We start from the raw sequence: 22,361 nt of genomic DNA on the forward strand, positions 1-22,361 counted from the left end.
TAAAGTGTGTTTAACACACCAGCGAAAATGGCCGGCAACAAAGCAACGCCTCTTGTATTTATGAAAAGGACACGCCTTCTCGGAAATGTGCGCTCCTCCTTTTCTCGTCCGCAAGGAAACAAACACACAGAGAGCTTGAAAATGGATGCCGAGAGATTTAACTCCGTTTTATCAAACGTGTGCTCATCCGTGAAGAAAATATTTTTTCCAGCGGATGTCTTAGTTACAACATTATTGAGCTAACTGGAGTAGTTTCATGTCGGAGGCTTTTAACAGATGACATCCTGATGTTAGCTTTGCTGTTGCTGTTAGCTGTCCCTGTCAGCTGCAGCCACTGATGCTTTCTAGACATCGTGATTTCCCAAAACTGAATGAATACCACACATATCAACACAAAACTGCTTTGCTAGCTCAATCATGTTGTAACTAAGATATCCGCTGCAAAAGATATTTTTTTCACGGACCATTTAATGAGTTATTACCTATTACAGACCCTGCTAACAGCTAACAGGGCTAACAGCTAACGGTTAGCCCAGCTAAACGTGCACACAGAAATAGTAATGTTTGTTCAATCATTGTGTTTATAGACTTTACAAACATCGGATTAGTCCAAATGGTGATACAGTGATGTGAAAAATGTGATATATAGGCTATATATACAGTACAGGCCAAAAGTTTGGACACACCTTCTCATTCAATGCGTTTTCTTTATTTTCATGACTATTTACATTGTAGATTCTCACTGAAGGCATCAAAACTATGAATGAACACATGTGGAGTTATGTACTTAACAAAAAAAGGTGAAATAACTGAAAACATGTTTTATATTCTAGTTTCTTCAAAATAGCCACCCTTTGCTCTGATTACTGCTTTGCACACTCTTGGCATTCTCTCCATGAGCTTCAAGAGGTAGTCACCTGAAATGGTTTTCCAACAGTCTTGAAGGAGTTCCCAGAGGTGTTTAGCACTTGTTGGCCCCTTTGCCTTCACTCTGCGGTCCAGCTCACCCCAAACCATCTTGATTGGGTTCAGGTCTGGTGACTGTGGAGGCCAGGTCATCTGCCGCAGCACTCCATCACTCTCCTTCTTGGTCAAATAGCCCTTACACAGCCTGGAGGTGTGTTTGGGGTCATTGTCCTGTTGAAAAATAAATGATCGTCCAACTAAACGCAAACCGGATGGGATGGCATGTCGCTGCAGGATGCTGTGGTAGCCATGCTGGTTCAGTGTGCCTTCAATTTTGAATAAATCCCCAACAGTGTCACCAGCAAAACACCCCCACACCATCACACCTCCTCCTCCATGCTTCACAGTGAGAACCAGGCATGTGGAATCCATCCCTTCACCTTTTCTGCGTCTCACAAAGACACGGCGGTTGGAACCAAAGATCTCCAATTTGGACTCATCAGACCAAAGCACAGATTTCCACTGGTCTAATGTCCATTCCTTGTGTTTCTTGGCCCAAACAAATCTCTTCTGCTTGTTGCCTCTCCTTAGCAGTAGTTTCCTAGCAGCTATTTGACCATGAAGGCCTGATTCGCGCAGTCTCCTCTTAACAGTTGTTCTAGAGATGGGTCTGCTGCTAGAACTCTGTGTGGCATTCATCTGGTCTCTGATCTGAGCTGCTGTTAACTTGCAATTTCTGAGGCTGGTGACTCGGATGAACTTATCCTCAGAAGCAGAGGTGACTCTTGGTCTTCCTTTCCTGGGTCGGTCCTCATGTGTGCCAGTTTCGTTGTAGCGCTTGATGGTTTTTGCGACTCCACTTGGGGACACATTTAAAGTTTTTGCAATTTTCCAGACTGACTGACCTTCATTTCTTAAAGTAATGATGGCCACTCGTTTTTCTTTAGTTAGCTGATTGGTTCTTGCCATAATATGAATTTTAACAGTTGTCCAATAGGGCTGTTGGCTGTGTATTAACCTGACTTCTGCACAACACAACTGATGGTCCCAACCCCATTGATAAAGCAAGAAATTCCACTAATTAACCCTGATAAGGCACACCTGTGAAGTGGAAACCATTTCAGGTGACTACCTCTTGAAGCTCATGGAGAGAATGCCAAGAGTGTGCAAAGCAGTAATCAGAGCAAAGGGTGGCTATTTTGAAGAAACTAGAATATAAAACATGTTTTCAGTTATTTCACCTTTTTTTGTTAAGTACATAACTCCACATGTGTTCATTCATAGTTTTGATGCCTTCAGTGAGAATCTACAATGTAAATAGTCATGAAAATAAAGAAAACGCATTGAATGAGAAGGTGTGTCCAAACTTTTGGCCTGTACTGTATAACAGAGCTTTCATACAGCTTTGCACACACATTACTCTTGGATGGATTACTCACGAACGCAGGCTCGCACAGAAATGCCACGCATATCACATGAAAGCGCAGGACCACACACATCATTGTGCTGTCATCCCATCACGCTATACATACAAATCAATTGTCTACAAAATAAAAACCTGACGAATTTCTTTACAATCCATTATACAGATCTTGTTATCAGTCACTTCATATAGTGAGGAGTATCGTATCTTACCATGTCTTAGGCTTGCGTGTGTTTCTCCCTGTCTATCCACATTTGTAGTCCAGCTTTCAAGATGCAAATATCTCCATATTGTCCAGTTGACACTCCATCAAACTTGGTATGACAAGACCAGCCACTTCACCTTTGTGCACCCAGACAACTGCAGCCTAATGCATGCTGACAGGGCCGTAGTCACCATATACATTGAGGGGGACACGTGCCCCCCCACCAATGCCCAAAATGTCTCCCCAACATATAACTGAAACTGAAAAACAAATATTATCTTGGAGGACATCATTGCACTTGGTTGACTATTTTTCTATGATCTTAGATGTAAATATTGCATGTTTCTTTCAGATAAAACACATTTTTGACTTGTGAATGAGTCAATGGAATTTCTTGCAATAATGAAAAAATACTGGCAATCATGTCCGCCTGGCACAAACCACATGTTTTGGACAACTGTGAAGTGACAGAATGTCCCAGCATCATGGTTCTTATATTGCCAGATTCCAGAGAGTCTCCCCTCTTCATATATGGCGGAATATGTCATTTTCCAACTTGCTATGCTGAGATACATGTAAAAATGTAAGAATTTAGGCACACAGTTTTGTTTTTTTCATTGATATAAAAATTAATATAAAATACAGGCACATAGAAGAACATGAAATGATGGCAAATCTGGTTAGCCCAGATTGTCCTGGAAAAAAACAAGAAATAGCATATGTATGTAGCCTTTATAATGACTGTGATATGACCTTAAAAGTAAAGGCAGTAAAAATACCCCAAAAAGGCCTAGGGCCCACAGGGTTAAAAAGTACCGAAATAAGGTATCGTTTGGTACTGGTACCGAATTCCAGATACCGGTACCGGGACCGTATCGGTCCAATTATGAACGGTACCCAACCCTAATTTCATATAGTGTAATGTACTGGTTTATAATACCAAAATGTTAACAGAAATTTCTACCATTAAATTGTAAACTGAAATTAATAGTATAGACCTAGCCCACCTATTGTGTGAAAACAGTCTGTCCTCAAAAACAAAACATTCTGCAGTGCTGTAAACTACAAAAAGGTTTTGAAATGGCAGCACTGGGCACAGGGCAGCTCCTAAATGTGCCAAATATCACAAACATGACTCACTGCTCAGCATTTAGGAATTTGTAGGTTCTTCTGTAAGAACACTAGTTGATCCACATGTTCTGGTTTGAGAGTGCTTCTTTTTGCAGTGACCACATCTCCTGCAGTGGAGAAAACTCGCTTTGCAGACACACTTGTGCCTGGGATACACAAGTATCACTTTGACATCTGGGAGAGGAGGGGAAAAGTGATCTCATGGACATGCTACCAGTTCAAAGGTTCCTCAGTGAGAGGGAGAGATGGGGCTTTACAGTATCTCCCCATTTCCTCCTCAGCCCTCCTTTTGGGTTCTGCTGTACCTTCAGTGTCAGTGAACGACTGTCCCAGCAAATTCTCGAGCGGCAATGAGGCCTTCCTTTTAGGAGCAGAGGGGGTGGGCTCCTTGGGTGTTTTTTCTTCTTGAGTTCCTGTTCCCCCAGGAGCTTCATTCAGTTTGGTCCTACTGAATGTCCTCTCATTCTGTGTTTTAACAAAAGAATAGGAAAGAGTTTTCTCTTTCTCGCATTAAACCAGCAGTTAGCACTTTCTCAGTCAATGCAACAGCTCATAGTAGGATAACTTTTTTCTCAGTCTTTCACTCATTGCAGCTACTATTGATATTGTTATGAGCATTTTACGTTTTACATGAAACATGGTGAAATTACCTCGAAAAATGCAGCCTCCTCAGTCACTCCTCTGTAGATCTCCAATCTCTCCTCCTCTGTTAGAAAGGGCAGTCCCTTAAAACGGGGATCCAGGGCAGAGGCTGTATGAAGGATCTTCTTCTCTGTCTCACTGTTGTACCTCTTCAGGAGATCTGTTTTGATTGCATTCTTGAGCTCGTGGATCAAGGGTGAGTCTCCGCTGGTGTCTGTCATGTTCTGGAGGAGTTGTGCATTTATTAGAGCAATGAGGGACACTGTTGGATTGCTGTCTTCTGACATCAGTTTGGTCGCATCCTTCATTGGCTTTAATGCACTCACAGCGTCCTCTGCATTTGTCACATCTGTTTCATTGAGAGTGCAGAGGTCTGACTGTCCTTTTCTCACCTATGGAGACAGCAAGGTGGCATAGATTGCAGGTTGTTCCAAAAACCTCTCAAGCATGTCATATGCGCTGTTCCACCTTGTGGCAACATCACTTATCAGCTTATGATGTTTCAGGCCCAGACATTTCTGTTTCACTTTTAGAGTGTGGTTCGCTGTAGTGCTGCTGTGGAAGAATGCTGATATCCGTTGAACTCTGCCCAGGAGTCTGGAGAGCATGGACACTTGAAGCACCCGCTGGGATGTGAGATTCAGTGTATGGGTGAAGCATTTTACATGAGGGAATTTTCCGACTTGAGCTGCAATGACCATATTAGATGCATTGTCTGTCACAAGCACTACATCTTTCTCTGATAGCTGCCATTCATCCACAACATGAGACAGTAGCTCTGCCAGATGAGCACCTGTGTGAGACTCATAAATAGCTCTTGTTTGCAGAACATGCAACAAAATTCTCCTTATCCTTATCCACTGTGAGGGTCCTAAGGACAGAGGGATGTCATATGCTGTAAAGCCCTGTGAGGCAAATTGTGATTTGTGATATTGGGCTTTATAAATAAAATTGATTGATTGAAAATCTGGTAACGTAATGTACCGTTACTGTTACATAGGACTCCGTCGCGACAGAAATCCAGGAATCACATGTTATGGCTAATCGACTGGCTTGGCTCATTGACAACATTACCTGGGGTTTGGTGTCGTTGTAAAGTGCAGGTATGACCTTTTCTGTAAAGTGGCTACGTGATGGTAGATTATACCGTGGCTCCAACCAAGGGCGTAGGAATGAGTTTAACATTGGGGGGGGACACATGTCGGAAACGTGACAGATCCGTAAATGGTTTGAGTAGAAATATGTCTGCCAGGTATGGGAAATGTCACTGAATGGCATATAAAACAATTTGCTTTCAAAAACAAAATGCCCCAAATGTTGAAAAGGCTGCTTTTTTTAAATATTTAGCACCATATTTTTTTTCTAAACAAAGAAAAGCTCATTTTAGCCCTGAAGTGGTTCAGAATGCGTCATTTTACCAACAAAGTCAACTTCAAATTTATATTATTTATATTATTCTATTGTAACAACAGATTTATGTTCTCATCATAAACAGACAACATTTACATGTGTTTCCTATGTATTTTCTTAGTATACAGAGATATATGAAGTACCACAGATCTTATAATCTGATACAGGTACAAGTCAGTGCTGAATACTAGAAAGACTGACACTAAAAACATTATGAATGCATGCATTCAAATACATGACTTACGCACTCTTATCTATATGCACAACATACAAAAATAGCTAAATATTTTTTTTACAAAGAACAGAGAAAAAATATTTTATAAATGATACTGAGATTTGGTGATGGTTTATTTCTACCAATTACTCTTTTTATATCCATCTTAATTCATGAAAAAATGTAAAAGAAAATACTTGAACTTTTTTTTTTGACATATCTCAATCAGTGACGATGATGTTACTGATCACTTTCAAATTGCTTGATTAATTTGTTTAACAATTCACTGACAATAACTTCTGTGGCAGCTAAGCATGAGTTTTGAATATATCACCTAACCCTTTATATAGCACGTATGACCTACCTGCAACTCTGAAGTGCTGGCTCTCCCTGCCTCGCCCTTTCTATCTGTCAATTGCTAGGTGAACTTCATCTGATCTCTAATATGAAAGCAGTTGACATGAATAAGGTATAGAAAAATACTGATGGGAAAGCCAAGAACGAGCGAAAAACACACAGACATACTAACTCCTTTCTAGATATTGGAGGTGTGTACTCATTTTCAAGTTACATGGGTTAATAGAACAATCAAGTTGTTTTACAAAAACCTTAAATATTTAGTGTCAAATAGCTTTTCTTTGTTATTGGAAAGTCTATCATATTTTTCACCAACCAACGTAAGCTAGTAAAGTTAATAGTAACAACATTAAAGATTACCTAGCCAGAGTGTACAAGTTAGCCTAGATGATGAATCACAACGTCAGCTCAACATCAACAGGTCTAGATAGAAAATATGATTGTCCTCCTGGACAAAATTATTACCAACTCACATTGTCTTTCTTTCTTTTCTTTCCCATAAGAAAGAAAGCGCTAACACTGAGCTGCTGCTATCGTTTCATCTTAAATCTCTGTCGCCTGCAGGCCGCTGTGTCCTGACTCGCCTCTCAAACACTCAGAGCCGGTGGAGGGGGTGCAGTGACGCTGTGTTGTGCTTTCAAAATAAAAGCAAGTGAGTTAGAGATTTCAAATGTGGCTTCATGTGACTCTAATGACCCCAACGACCACCGTTGCAGCAGGAGTTTCAACGACCGTCGTTGACACACATTGGAGCACTAACGAACCAATAACATCATTGGCCTCGTGAAGAACTCCTCAGAGGTTAAATACCTGTTTTTTTCCACACCAGTTTGTCAGACTAGTTCCAGCCTAGTCAGAAAAGCATGAACTGATGAAGCCTCTTGGATAAGAGGTGAAACGTCTTCTAAGACAAAACTAAGTCCAGTTGCATTTGATTCAATTGCCTTGAGATTTCAAAATAAGATATTTTTCTCCTCCGCGGTATAATTTTTGAGTGGGACAAATGCGCCTGTCTCCAATATTGGTTCCTATGCCCTTGGCTCCAACGTCTTCAACAGGTGGCGAAACTTGGAGTTTTCAACGACCGAGGAAGGCCGTAGATCCTTCGCTATGAAAGCTACCACAGCCTGGGTGATTCTCTTTTCTTTCTCGGAGTTGGGCGGCAAAATTGACAGCGTCTCATAAATTCTTGGCTGGGCTCGGTCCGCTGTTAATCTTTACGGTGGCAGGCGTTAGCTTGACTGTCTGATAACTGAGACAATGCTATGTACATAAAAAACATAATAAATACATATGTATATTGAAAACAGTGTCTGCATTCTTTCAGCATTATATGCTTTTTAATAGATCATGGAAAATACAGACAAATATATTAAATATGAAGAGCCCAGTGCAGGTTTCCTTGTGGTATGCCCATTAACCAGGTTGAGTTGTAATAGAAGCAAATGTAATGTACTAATGTATACTGATTAAGTGTTCATCTCAGGGTTAATGTCAGCTGGCATATGGCACCTCTTTGGCGGTATCAGACAGAGTTGTCCAGCAGATAAAAATCTCAATGGTCAAAATGTCTGCCAGGAAATATGTCAAATAAATAACAACACAGCAAGTCAGATGGCAGATGGTGACTTTGTAATTCCCTGGATGTTGTCATATACAACGTTACAGTGATGCTTGGTGCTTTCCGTACCAAATCCTTTTCCTCCTTTGCCTCTGCCACTCATATTCTCTGATTAGTCACTGTGTTCAGTAAACCACTTTGTCATTAAGGCTGTCTTGTTTTAAAGTTAATTAATTTGACGGACGTGGAATGCAGAAAGGATTATAACATCTGTGTTTTATTGCTGTTTAAAAGAACACTATTTTTGGCTATTTAAAACATATGTCCAGTAGTTAATCTATATGGACAGAATTATGTAAAATTAACAGCCATTTTGGCTGCCAAAAAAGTCTAGTGTAAACCCTGGTTCAGTTGTCTTTGTCTCATCTTTCAGCAAAGGAAAGACCACATTACTGAAACACATAGCCAACAGAGCTCTTAGTATTCCCCCCAACATTGATGTGCTGCTGTGTGAACAGGGTAAGTGACCTGTCTGTCTGTGCTCTCCATCATTTCTCTGTCTCTGTCCATGTGGTTGTCACCCACTGACTCTGTCATGTACTTGTGTTTATGTTAGAGGTGGTAGCTGATGACACACCGGCGGTGCAGGCGGTGCTGAAGGCAGACACCCGCCGCCTGAAGCTTCTGGAGGAGGAGAGACAGCTCCAGGCTCGTCTCGAGAAGGGAGAAGACAGTGTGGCTGAGAGGCTGGAGAAGGTGAGTGAGTTGAGTGAGGGTTACTGTCATCATTTTAGTGTGACTTTTGTGATCGGATGCACAAGGTCTGAACTCTGTTGTGTCCGAGTGTCCATATTTCTGCGTGGATATATGACCTGGTCCTTGGTTGCGAACAGCATGTATAAAAAGTGTTTTCTGTTTGGATAGTACAAACTGTAGGAAGATAGCAAATACTCACTAATCTTGTATGTGGTTATGTCTTCAGTAGGTTATAAACTGGTGCACGAAGCTGATGCTGTAGTTTGTGGTGTGTTTACATGAGTGCACAACTTATAAGTGTTTGTATTTTCACATGTTTTATTTTACTGTTTCATGAAGCTGTATAGGAGTCGTTAAGTTATTGCTGATAAAAACCCAACATTTCCCGACTTTGCTGCTTGACAGTAAGTGTTTAAATAAAAAAAAAAGCTGTCTCATGAAGAGAGAGAGTTATCATATGGAATTCTTCCAGAGAAGCATTGCAAGGGGACCAGAGATCTGGCAAGATCTGGTATTCCTGTAGTCACCTTTTCACTCTTTTTTGTTTGTTTGTTTGTTTGTTTGTTTGTTTGGCAAATTTACTGTTTTGGTTACCTTTCAGTGCAGCAGCCTGGTTTCTAGCAGCAGCAGGCAGCTGTTTTCAGTAAGAAAGCTCTGATAAACCTTGTGTATGCTACCTGCTCAGTTGCAGACAGCAGGTAGACACAGTCAGAGATTGGCTAGTACTCATAGTGGAACATTTGGCAGCTGAAGAGACAGATATATTCTTCAGCAGTTGTTGGAGACCTAAACAGAGCTAAAAGGGAGAGAATATTACACTTAAATGTGTCAGGTGGACTTAATTATGACTCCAAATGACGGCTACTGTTGTTCTGTGTCTTCTGGATGTAAAAATGGGTAAATGTTCACCATATCAGCTGTACAAAGTGATAAAATGTCAATGTTGGGTTTTGGCTTGTCCTGCTGCCCCCAAGTTGACAAAAAATCTGTTAATACAGCTTTAATGGATAACTCCAGCATACAGCATGGAAAAGTTTTGTATTTGTGGCCATGATTGCTATCAGTAATAATAAATTCTTACTTGCCAAATGAATTGCTGAGGTCTTGAAACGCAGTGAATTCACTAAAAAGGAGTCTGAAAGGTCAAGACAGACAACCATTCAGATAAGCAGACAGGTTGGAAACAAACCTGGAGGTTAGCCAAACATATCTGGAAAGAAAATAAAGGCAAATAGGAAGTTGACTCGCCAAACTGTTGGTTGTAAACATGCATCACAGTTAACAGACCTAATGGTTCAGTCTCATTGAACTGTGCTTGCTGTAATTTTGCAGTTTCCCCGTGCAATGACGGTTTATTAGTGACATTTCAGGTGACTCACCTTCAGTTTGACCTCCAAAAAAGTGGGTTAAATAATTTGGATTAACTGTTGACTTGTTTACAACCAGCATGATCATGTGAAGGCTCGTGTCTCTTGACCTGTCTCAGTGTTTGTACCCCTTGACAGGTTTATGAAGAGCTAAGGGCAATCGGAGCTGCAGCAGCAGAGGCCAAGGCCAGAAGGATCCTGGCTGGCCTGTCATTTACACCTGAGATGCAGAACAGACCCACCAAGAGGTTCTCTGGAGGGTGGAGAATGAGAGTCTCCCTCGCTAGGTACACCATTACAAACTGGTCCAATATCCATTTGTCAGAAGTTCTTTTTTTTCACTCACTCATACCTTCTGTGCCCACAGAGCTCTGTTCATGGAACCCACTCTACTGATGCTGGATGAACCCACCAACCACCTGGACCTTAACGCCGTCATCTGGCTCAACAAGTATGAAGCAGCTCTTCAATGTCATGTGTTTCCCTGAATCATATCACTGAGTATTTAATACTGGTAGGTTTTTTTAATTGGGAAGGATGTTGGTCTGTGAATGAGGGAAGTTAACTTAGCTAAGCAGAGTTGGAACCAGTAATGAAGGCAATGGATATTTTTATAGGTCAATAGACTCATTTTGCTGCTTCAGGCTTTCCATGTAACAACAGGATTCCTGGCAGTATAGACAGCTATTTACTCTCTGATTCCATCACTGCCACTCAGAATACCACGAGGCAACCTTGGGGTGATAACTGTAAATAAAAACTGTACCCTCTGTTGAATATTTAGTGGAAAAATAATCCACACACTGTTAATTGGCTTTCATCATTTTGGTCAGATACACTTTATCAAGCATTAACTTCCCCTCTTCTCCTCTGTCCTCTTTGCTTTGGCAGAAAAACATTCTTACATTTGGCTGCTTTTAACTCTCATAAGTGTATCGAATATTCAAAATACTTTATTCTTTAAGAGTTTAAAAAAAGGCAAAAAATACTCAACATGTTGAAAATTCCAAACTTATTTTTAAAGTCAAATTTGATATTGCTAGCACTTACTTATATTTTTAGACTTTTTATGATTTTTTTAATGTTTCCTCTGCTGCTTTATATTATATTCAAGTTGTGTGATTGTATACATTTTACCTTCTATCACTTTTTGCATTCACTATAATCACATTTTTCGGCGAGTATCACAGTTTCATCACTCATCATGTTAAGTACTACACTCATGGTTTGGAATATGTTGCTTTTGAAGCATCTTCACTGGTCCCTTAGGCTGGATCTACACTAATTTGTTTTTCTCATTTCAAAATACAAAGCTATTGTTACATTTATGTTACATTACTCTGGCAATTTGGAACCTCTAAAATGAAGACGGTTGAAAATGCTGCTGACCCTGTTGCAGTTTGAAAACTCTGGGGCTGCATTTTAGTCTGGACGGGCAAAAATAGACATTTGGAAAAAATGACACATACCTTATGCGAATTTTAACCTTCTCGTGTGGGCACTCCTTTCCTATGGCCATGAGTTCCCGGTACCACTCTTATATGTCACAGTATTTGCTTACTTGCCTTGACCTCCACATACTAATGTGTTACTTCAGGAACAGTTCCACCTCATCGTCACTCCAAGTAAAGAAATCCCTGGTGTTACTTTTCACCATCTCCATAGTATTTACTGTTATTAAGCAACCAACCACAGAACAGACAATCTGCTTCCTGTTTACATCGGCATGCGCATTGCCCAATGTACTAAAATGCTTGTGGATAGAGCAGACGCCCCATGTACAAGGCTGTTGCCACAGGGCCCGGGTTCGAGTCCAGCCTGTGGTCCTTTGGTGCATGTCATCCCCCCTCTCTCTCCCCCTTTCACACTTGGCTGTCCTGTCCATTAAAGGCAAAATGCCCAAAAAAATATCTAAAAAAAAAACAAAACAAATGCTTGTGTGTAGAGATTGTTTTTGTCTTTAAAAAGCAGTTTTAAAGCTTAAAAGTGTGGATGTGGCCTTCGCAAAATGTTATTCTCTTTTTCACTTACAGCTACCTTCAAGGTTGGAAGAAGACTCTTCTTATAGTTTCCCATGACCAGAGTTTCCTTGATGATGTGTGTACAGATATCATCCACTTAGACAACCAGAAACTCTATTATTACAGAGGGAACTACTGTAAGTATCAATTTAAAGCAATATCTCACAGATAAGGGATATGCATTGTTTAAATTAACATGACTCTTAACATAGATTAAATTCTCTTCATTTTTTTAAACTCTATTTGGTTTGTCAGCTTTGTTTAATAGCCAGGACTTTATTTCATCCAAGTAGGAAAATGTCCATCTTAAAAGTCCCCTTACTTAATACTGACTTGCATCTGTGCACAGTTTGTTACTAGAGAGATGTTCTCACATTCCGAATAGAATAGAATAGAATAGAATAGCCTTTATTGTCATTATGCATTCCTGTATAACAAGATAGGAGAGCTACTCCTTTAAAGTGCCAGCATGTATAAACAATACACAATACAAATGCGAAGAGGGCAATGTCTGTGCGATGTCCTCAAGCAAGCTAGATTAAGATAAAAGCCAGTCTTTGTCTGATATGGGAAACACATTTCAATGAGGGAACAGACTTTATCACAACACTGGCAAAGAAACCTGAATCACTGAGAGGATTTGAGTTAGCATTAGCATGGTGAAAAATTTGCCAGCAAACACTGAGTATGCAGTTTTTAGATGTAAAGCAGACCAATAGGAACACTGCAACATTGTAGCAGGTACTATTGCATGTTGGCAGCCACTGCCAATTAACCCAAAAGCCTACAAGCTAACAAACATAATAAACATAAGATGCTAATGACTGCTACCATTCTGATATATCTGCTAGTTGCACAACAGAATTCTCATCTTAGTATGATTGAGGTGTAAACATGTTCAGCTAAATCTCTCAGATGTGTCCTCTAACGCTAGCTAGCCTGATGAGTGCTACTCTTTCACCAGCCCAGGTTAGGCCTTGTAGCACTGTGCTAGCGTTGGAGAAAGTCAAACGTGAAACCTGCTGCTGGCAGGGGGCTGGTGGGCAGGGTACAGTGCCAGATCTAGAATATCTCAGAAAAAGAGTAGATGTGTTTTCTATGGAACCACTTAAATCCCAAAGGGTGATATTTTTTTTATCTTGTGGGAATGTTATAATCTTGTTGAAACAAGGTAAGTCTTATTAAAACAAGTTATCTGGTAAAAACAAAGTCTTATTTTGTGGGGAAAAAGTTATCTTGAGGGAACAGGTTATGTCTTGTTAAAACAAGTTATTTTGCAAGAACAAGTTCTTATCTTGTGAAAACAAGTTACGTCTAGTGGGAACAAGTTAATATCTTGTGGGAACAAGTTATATATTGTTAAAACAATTTATCTTTGGGGAAAATGTTTTTATCTTGAGGGAACAAGTTACATCTTGTTAAAATAAATTATCTTGTGGGAACAAGTTATCTTTTACACACAAGGTGATCATTTGTTACCAAATGGTAATAACTTATGTGCACAAGATATGTTAGTTTCCGGGTTTTTAGAGGCTCTGTAGCTTTCAGCCCCTTGTCAGAGTATGTTCACTTTTTATGTGGGAAAATCGTGCTAAACAAAACTAATAAATTAATGTGTATTGTACATTCTGTAAAATATGTCTGAAGGATGAGTTTAATGGATCTTGAAATTTAATCTGGAGAGTGACTTAATTGTACAAGTTTGTGTTGAAAATAGGGTGTAGTTTTATTGCATATTTTTGTATTGGGCTAGTACAGGACTGGGTAAGCATTGTGGTTACATGGAGTAAAACATACACACAGCTGAAAGCTGATACTGGAAATTCTGCCTTACATTACTCAGTGTTTTTCACTTTTCTTTAAGTGACCTTCAAGAAGATGTACGGGCAGAAGCAGAAAGAACTGCAGAAACAGTATGACAAGCAGGAGAAGAAACTAAAAGACCTGAAGGCTGGTGGCAAGTCCACCAAACAGGCTGTGAGTATGACTGTCCCACCAGGGTCCAGTTTTTATAAATCTGAAAGGTGACCCAGAACAAAATAAACAAGACTTTAAAGAGAAACCCAATCTCTTGATATAAATTGAAGGAACAATGAAACGAAATACAATCATTCAAGCTCTGTCAAAGGGGCAAGTTGTGTTACTTCATGAATGAGTAGAGCCAACACGTTCTCTCACAGTGAATGGCACTGGAAGATGCCTTTAAAGTCTCAATGTCTTTTGCAAATGAATAACATAAAACTCCCAGTTGACACAGATGCTTTATCTATCCATTCTGTCTGCTGTTGTTTTGTTTTTTTGCAACTAACATCAATGTTTCTAAATGTCTCCTCTCAGGAGAAGCAAACTAAGGAATCCCTGACCAGAAAGCAGCAGAAAGGCAAGAAGAAGGGAGGTCTGGAGGAGGAGGGCCAGGAGGTAACAGAGCTGCTGAAGAGACCTAAAGAGTACACTGTCAAGTTCACCTTCCCCAACCCACCTCCTCTCTCACCACCCATCCTGGGACTACACAGTAAGGACATTTGCAGACTGCTGCAGCAGCTTAATGCTTGGGGCTATTTTTTTTTTTTTTTTTTTCAGAACTGCAGAGAAAATGTTTCAGCAGTAAAGATGACAACTGACGGTCTCAGATCTGAAACTGAGATAACAGTTAAAAACTGAGGAGGCAGTTGAGGACTGACGACATGGTTTGGTTCCATGAACATTCAGTCATCATGGGAATAACTGTGTCTGTCAGTCAAGTAAATGTCATGTACTGGAGCAACTAATAATGCTTCTTTTTCACTGCTTTTTAAAGAAATATATTTTGACAATAGAGAAAAGGGAGAAAGAGCCTAATTTATGCTTGGGCATGTGACACTCTTGAAGAGTGCTGCTTGACAGAAATGACGTATTTTTGAGAGAAAGGTGTTGCTCAACACTTTTCTTTCATCACATACATGGAAAATTTTCTCATGTCATGGACAATATAATTTGTTGTGCAATCTGATTGTTAGTGTTACTGCTGAAGCCATGGAGGCAGTAGTTTTGAATCCACACCGACTCTGTCCTGCATTCAGCGTCTCTGTTCACAGATGCAGCTGTCTGTCAGCACCCACCAACCGTAGCAAGTTAGGGGAATCTGCTGCTCACAGACAGACTGGGAGCTAATCCATCAAGGAATATAAATATACATACATACATTAATATAAATAAACACATATACAGTGGGATATTTGTGTGATTTAAACCCCTATCTGTGCAGATTACTGTTTAACAAACAGCAAAAGAAATAGATTTGGACTGTACACAAAAGCAGGGGGTCTCTGGTTATCATGGAGACAACTAAAACCTTTCGCCAAAGCATAAATTGAAAACGTCTCGCAACTGTTTAATTTCTGTCAAGCTATGCTCTTCAAAAGTGTCGAGTGCCCAAGCAAAACTGAGACCTAAGATGGGGAATGGCATGTTACAATGGTCCTTGGCTAAATATGAAAAAGGAACATTGTGGTTTTCATAGAAGGATCTTTAAAAGGACAGTTCATACACAAATAAAAGATACGTAGTTTTCCTCATACCTGTGGTGCTATTCTATTAATGTAGATTGTTTTGGTGTGAGTGTTGGAGATATCGGCAGTAGAGATGTCTGCTTTCTCTTCAGTGTAATGGAACTAGATGGTACTCAAATTGTGGTGCCTAAAGGACAGATAAAAACTTTTTTGAAAAACTCAACAGCAATGTGTCTTTCCAGAAATCATGACTTGGTTTCTTAAGATAATCCGCAGACCTTGTTGTGTGCAGTTTCATGTAGGAACTATTCTTGAACTACACCTGCTAACTGAATCATTGCGCTGAAGGAAGAGTGCATCTACTCATGGAAAAGAGGCTTTGTTCACGTGACAGTACGAGATGTAAGCATTAATGGCGTCCTGCTCAGCTAAGCTGTAACGTTGGCTTGCTCAGTGGTGCTAGCCACATTACAGCTTAGGCATCTACTGCCAGGTGAGCTAGCAGTAGATGCACGCTTCCCTCTGCATGGTGATATGGTTAGCGGGTGTAGTTAGGTAGAGAGAACTGCTGACTGCTAACTGTGGGTTATCAGAATAACCAGGTCATAATTTCTGGATAGAGGCAAGACAAGCTGTTGAGTTTTTCAAAAGGATATTTTAGGTGCTTTGAGTACCACAAGCTGAGTGCCATGTAGTTCCAATATATTGGAGAGAAGGCACACATCTCTGTGGCCGATATCTCCAGCACTCAGCACCTCACACCAAAACAATCTAGACTGATAAATAGCACCACAGGTAGGAGGAAAAATGTGCATTGTGATTTTTGGATAAACTGGCCGTAAACCCCTAGACTACCAGGCCTCACTGTAGATGGCAAAGCTGAGATAAAATAAACGTTCCAACTTTTCTTTGTGACCATACAGGTTATCTAGTTTTGAATCTTTCTCATAGTAATTACAAGGATAGTGCACCCAAAAATGAAAATTCAGCCATTATCTACTCACCCATATGCTGAGGGAGGCTCAGGTGAAGTTTTAGAGTCCTCACATCCCTTGCGGAGATCCAAGGGGAGAGGGGGTAGCAGCACAACTCCACCTAATTCAGGCTGGGCCTGAAACCACAAAATATCTCCATACTGCTCGTCCGTAGTGATCCAAGTGTCCTGAAGCCCGGACATAAAAAGTTGTTTGGAAACACGTCATTTGAACCCTTTTTTAGCCTCATTGTAGCCTGTAGCTCAAACTGCATGTGTGTACACCGATCTCACGTGTGCATGCTTGCGTGCAAGACCAGCGAAAGCACGTGAGCACACATGAAGGCAGTGCCCATGTCTCGTGCAAGCGCACACATGTGAGCGCGGTCCACAGAGAGGCAGTTAGAGCTACAGGTTACAATGAGGCTAAAAACAGAGTTTAAATGACGTTTTTCCAAACAACTTTTTATGTCGGGGCTTCAGGACACTTGGATCACTACGGACGAGCAGCATGGAGATATTCTGTGGTTTCAGTTAGGTGTTTTTTGGACGTTTTAATCTGGGGCGCCCAGCCTGCATTAGGTGGAGTTGTGCTGCTACCCACTCTCCCCTTGGATCTCCGTAAGGGATGTGAGGACCCTAAAACTTCACCTGAGCCTCCCTCGGCATATGGGTGAGTAGATAATGGCTGAATTTTCATTTTTGGGTGCACTATCCCTTTAAGGTTCCATCAGCTATCTTTAATAAGCAGTTTGAATTATCTGCTAACCACAAGGTCCTACGTTCCAATCTGGCCAGGGACTGTTGTTGCATATAACATCTGTCTGTCTTCCTGACAAAACATTCTACATTGTGTGTGTGTGTGTGTGTGTGTGTGTGTGTGTAAAAAACTACTTGCTGAAAACATTTAAACATGCAAACTTGTTTAAAAGTAAACAAAAAATGACTCCATCATTTGTCCCCTGTGCAGGTGTTGACTTTGGCTATGATGGTCAAAAGCCTCTCTTCAAAAACGTGGACTTTGGAATCGACATGGACTCCAGGAGTAAGTATGCTGCTTCTACTATAATTGAAGAGTAATTTTGTGAACATTGACGCACATGTGACAATCAGGCAAACAGTTGTAATATGAGTGGTGCTGTTTACATATTTGCCTGTGTACTTGATGTGTTGGTTGGAGGAATAGGGCCTGATCACTTAGAAACTGTTTTGCAGGTTGCAAAACGTGAGGTGCACTGCACTGCCCTTTCTTTTTTTTTTTTAATTAAATGCCAGTAGTAAGAAAAACGCTTGCTGCAACTTTTTATTGTTGCCAGGCAACCACCCCATCACCTCCTTACCCTAACCTTCCTGTGTAAACAGTCTGATTATTATTTATTTATTTCACAGTAATTAGTTACTAAAATGGACAGGCAGAGGGCACTTGCTGTTGCTCTGGTTGAGGGTGAGAGGCTTTCAGCAAATAGTTTGTTGGGCACAGGGAAATGGAGAGGGTGGATCACGGGGAGTACCATCAGTTGGTCCAGCAGCTTTGCATCCATGGTGGCCCTTTCAAGGCATATTTTAGGATAACTCGAGGGCAGTCTGACGACCTGCTGTCTATCGTCAGGCTGTATAGCTATGGATATCCAGCAGCCACTACCACCAGTTTCTCCTCCATTGTTTACCATCTGTAAACTTCTTGTCGTGACCACCACACAAGGCCGCTTCTCAAATCATCTGATTGGACAATGGGAATAAAGCGGAGATGATGTGAGGAGCTTTTCCACTCTGATTTAAAGTTTTTTCAACTCAAGGAGTTCAGAGCGCTCCAGCAAAAATGCCAGGCTCCTAGAGCACAGAAATGCAAGGCGCACCACGTAGCAATGCAAAAACAGCGAGCAAAAAACTTTTCTGTGTGATCAAGGCCTTAAAAAGTATATTTTGCAAAGTAAATGGAACTTAATATGGATGCGCTCAAGGAAATTGCTGTTAATTATGTCGAGATCATGGCAGAAAAAGCAGAAACTGCACCATCACAGATTAGTTTCAGGGTGTCCGCGGGGTGTTAAAAAGTATTAAAAGTTGATAAAGCAAATGTTGGATAATTAAGGCCCTTAAAAAGTAGTGCTGCATGATTTGGGAAAAATGTGCGATTGCGATTATGGTGGACAATATCGCGATTTGCGATTGCGATTACAATATAATTACAATAAAATGTAATAAATAAATGGTATCATGAGTATTTTTGATTGATTCAGTGTTTCCCCTACATTATATTAGGGGGGCACTGACCTGACAGTTACTGTTATGGACAGACAGTGAGTCAATGACCATCAACAGACTGAGCACAGTCAAACACGCTGCTCACACAGCAGCGCAGCACGGAACTGTACACACAGCGGAGCGAGCATATGTTGCGTTTAGGCGTTGTCACGTCATAGCACAACACAGCAGCATGTCAAGTGGGCTGAACCCAGGCAAAATTGCTCAATTTTTCATTTGTTATGGAGTCCATGATTTCCCTGTGACACTTACAAATGTTTGCTTAACTGTGCTTGGATGTTGTTTTATGAGGTTCTGGCAGCTTTCAGTTGTCTCTTTGTCTTTAACGTTACACGGCTCGTCTTTCTCTCGCATGCACTCTTCCTACTTTTCCCTGTGCTGTGCTGTCTTAAGTGTTGATATAGATTGGTCGTGTTGCCACGGGACGTGGCGACTTTAACTTTTAAACTTTTACACAGCACATCTTTCAGGTACGGCAACGTTGGACAGAAAGACGTGCTGTGTAAAAGCCACGTCCCGTCTCGAGTGCTGATATAGATTGGTCATGTTGCCGCGGGAGGTGGTGACTTTATCTTTTACACTTAAACAGCACGTCTTTCTGTTCAACGTCGCCGTACCTGAATCCAAAGTATCGCAATGTAACAGATGTTTTTTCGCCACCAACTCAGCCTGGTCACTGCTGCACGGCGGCTGCACGCACCAGGATAGCTTGTGGGCGTGATGTCAACAAACTCCACACACTACAGGAGAGGCAGTCACGTTCACAGGCACACACATTAACATTTATTTAGCCTACATTAAATCGCAAATCGCAGCCTTTTATGCGGTTACGTAATCGCACAGCCTGACATCGCGATTGCGATTAAATTAATCTTGCAGCACAATTAAAAAGTATTAAAAAGTCTTAATCACGATTTTATGAAGTATTAAATTTTCTTGGCATTCAAGCTTTGACAAAAAGTATCCATGAATGTATAATTTATTTTCCTCCTCGCGACTATTACAAACAATGATGTGTAGGTAGGCACATTTGGACTGCCACTCGGGGCCATGCGCGTACCTGTGCGACATCACGCGACGGCGCACGTCCAGGCGCCAAACAAAGGAGCAAAGACAATAAAAATGGGGAAATGCAAGTTTGCTGACTCCTGGCTGGAGATGCCAGAGTTTAAAGATTGGATAAAGACAGTCGAAGGTAACAACCGGGAAGCCTATTGCAAATACTGGTGTAATATTGTAATTTCACCAAGTTATTGTTGTTTTCAGCAAGTTGGCCTTGAATAGCTGATGTTGAGCTGTAGAGCTGTGTTATTTGTTATGACCTAAGGTGTATTTTAATAAACCTGCCTTTCGTTTAATATATTCTTTCAAGCTTTATTCCTTCTCATCTTATCCGAGTTCTGTTATATGTTTGTGCTCCATAGATTTAATTGCAAACTACAACTGCTTAGTAAGTTAAAGATGCGTTGCTGCTAACAACAGCTTGAAGTGGCGATGAGGTCTTAAGGTTTTTTTAGAAGGTCTTAAAAAAAGGTCCTAAAAAGGTATTGAAATTAACCTCAGGATTCCTGCATATACCCTGAGTTTATCTTCCAATCTTCCCTTTATTGTTCTTGTGGTTTGCTTAGTCTGATGCTGACCACATCCTGATGTACTGACCCAACCGCTCACTGACGTGACTTGTTTTCTTCCTCTCTTTAGTTTGTATAGTTGGACCCAATGGTGTTGGGAAGAGTACCCTGCTGCTGCTGCTCACTGGGAAATTAAATCCTGTAAGTGTGTAGATATGCAAGAAATAGAATTTTACTCAACTATATGTACTACTGAGGTAACTGATGTTTCTTTTTTAGACTAAAGGTGAAATGAGGAAGAATCATCGCTTGGTAAGTAACTTACTGTTGATGTTTGACTCCTAAAATACTTAATGTACACTATTAACTTTATGCTCACACTGTGTCACTGTGTTCGTAACATTTACTGTTCTGGCGCTGGTTTCATTATGTGTTCATCATTTCAGTGTGTTGACATGGCCTAACATGACCCAAGAGTTAATGATGGATGCCGCTGTTAAAGAACAGCCTGTCAGACACAAGGTGTACTTGCCAGATGAAACTTGTATTTATGAAACAAAGCTACATTAATTACAATAAAAGGAGCTGTGTGCCAGTGTATCTCGGTGTTGATGGCAAAGGTTCAACTGTGGATAACTTCAGTGTGCTGGCATCTTACTGACCACCTCTTTTGAATAGAAAATACTGTAACAACAGCCTGCTTGAAAAGTCGCTGATTGTAAGAACATGTGTGCTGGAGAAACAAAGCAGATATGTAAAGCTTTGTACATTATGTTTTTGCAGAAAATGGCGCTGGTGACTGTACATATATTTTGGCCAGTATGAGGACCAGGCAGAGTGCTGTCAGTGATGATGAAAGCCTTATCAATGAGCTGTTTACATACAGTGGCTTTAGCAAGAACTCAACCCCTTCACTTTTTGCACCCTTTAGTGTGTTGTAGATGTAATTCTGAATGGATCAATTCAATTCAATTCAACACTTTATTCCGGACACAGAGGCAGTCCATAGTACAGTACAATAAAAATACAAGACACAATAAAAGGACAGACAGATACAAAAATATCAAATATTTGCATATAAACTAAAACGCCAATGGTTCAAAAGCCTTGAGGTGAACCTAACCGTACAAGATTTGCAAGTGCTGAAATTATGCTGTTTGGTGACTCAGATATCCTACAGATACAACTGTACGTGAGATTCCTGAGTACAGCAGGACATGTAGATACACCAACACTGACAAACATTTGGCTTGCACTGCTCCTTCTTGGCACTTTAAGCAGCATCCTCATGCCATCATTATATGCCACCTTGAGTTTCTGTATACTGCTACTTTTGTAGCGCCGCTACAAGTGGGCAGTATACACTGGGGTGCAAAAAGTTTTAAAAAGAGTGGTCTTCACAGACAATGAGCACATAATAAATTTGCGTTTCAACATATTAGCCTGTGTATACATTATTCGGTATTGTCTTTGAATGTCCCTATCATCAGACAGGTCATCAGTTAGATAATGTCCTAAATATTTAACCTCTTCACATATTTTGAGGACAGTACCAGAGAGAGAGAAGGCAGGAAATGACGATTTATTGTCTTCCTTGCTTCTGACTATCATAATATTACTCTTTTTTCCATTATATTTAATATCCAAGTCAGAGCTATATTGAGAGCATACTCTTAGTAACTGTTGAAGACCAGCGCTATACAAACACAGGATAACCAGATCATCTGTGTACATCATGTGGTTGATAATGGTGTCACCAACCATACAGACTGTTCTACAGCTGTTTAGCTGGTTGGATAACTCGTCCATGTAAATATTAAAAAGAAAGGGAGATAAAATGCCCCCCTGCCTAACTCCATTGCATACATTGAATGGAGCAGATATAAAATCACCCCATTTCACATACATTGACTGGTGTGCATACCAAAAAAACAGGATTCTTACAAGAGATGTGGGAACCCCTCTGTTTTGCAATTTATAAAAGAATTTTTCATGGTTTACATGATCAAAGGCCTTAGAGGCATCAATGAAACACATAAAAATTGTGGAATTATGTCTGTTATACAAATCT

At 40.6% G+C, this 22,361-nt stretch overlaps 1 protein-coding gene across 1 annotated transcript in view; it reads left to right on the forward strand.

Annotated features, from left to right (window-relative positions):
- abcf1 (ATP-binding cassette, sub-family F (GCN20), member 1) overlaps positions 1-22,361 on the forward strand; it is a 56,517-nt gene that overhangs the window by 23,442 nt on the left and 10,714 nt on the right. Inside the window, exons 12-21 of the mRNA XM_033645928.2 lie at positions 8,283-8,368; positions 8,466-8,605; positions 10,111-10,259; positions 10,340-10,423; positions 12,006-12,130; positions 13,858-13,970; positions 14,331-14,505; positions 17,425-17,499; positions 20,421-20,491; positions 20,570-20,602. Of these exons, the coding sequence (XP_033501819.2) occupies positions 8,283-8,368; positions 8,466-8,605; positions 10,111-10,259; positions 10,340-10,423; positions 12,006-12,130; positions 13,858-13,970; positions 14,331-14,505; positions 17,425-17,499; positions 20,421-20,491; positions 20,570-20,602 (1,051 nt within the window). The remainder of the gene's footprint in view (positions 1-8,282; positions 8,369-8,465; positions 8,606-10,110; positions 10,260-10,339; positions 10,424-12,005; positions 12,131-13,857; positions 13,971-14,330; positions 14,506-17,424; positions 17,500-20,420; positions 20,492-20,569; positions 20,603-22,361) is intronic.

The sequence above is a fragment of the Epinephelus lanceolatus genome, chromosome 16 (genome assembly GCF_041903045.1).
Source record: "Epinephelus lanceolatus isolate andai-2023 chromosome 16, ASM4190304v1, whole genome shotgun sequence".
In the NCBI taxonomy this organism is placed as follows: domain Eukaryota; kingdom Metazoa; phylum Chordata; class Actinopteri; order Perciformes; family Serranidae; genus Epinephelus; species Epinephelus lanceolatus.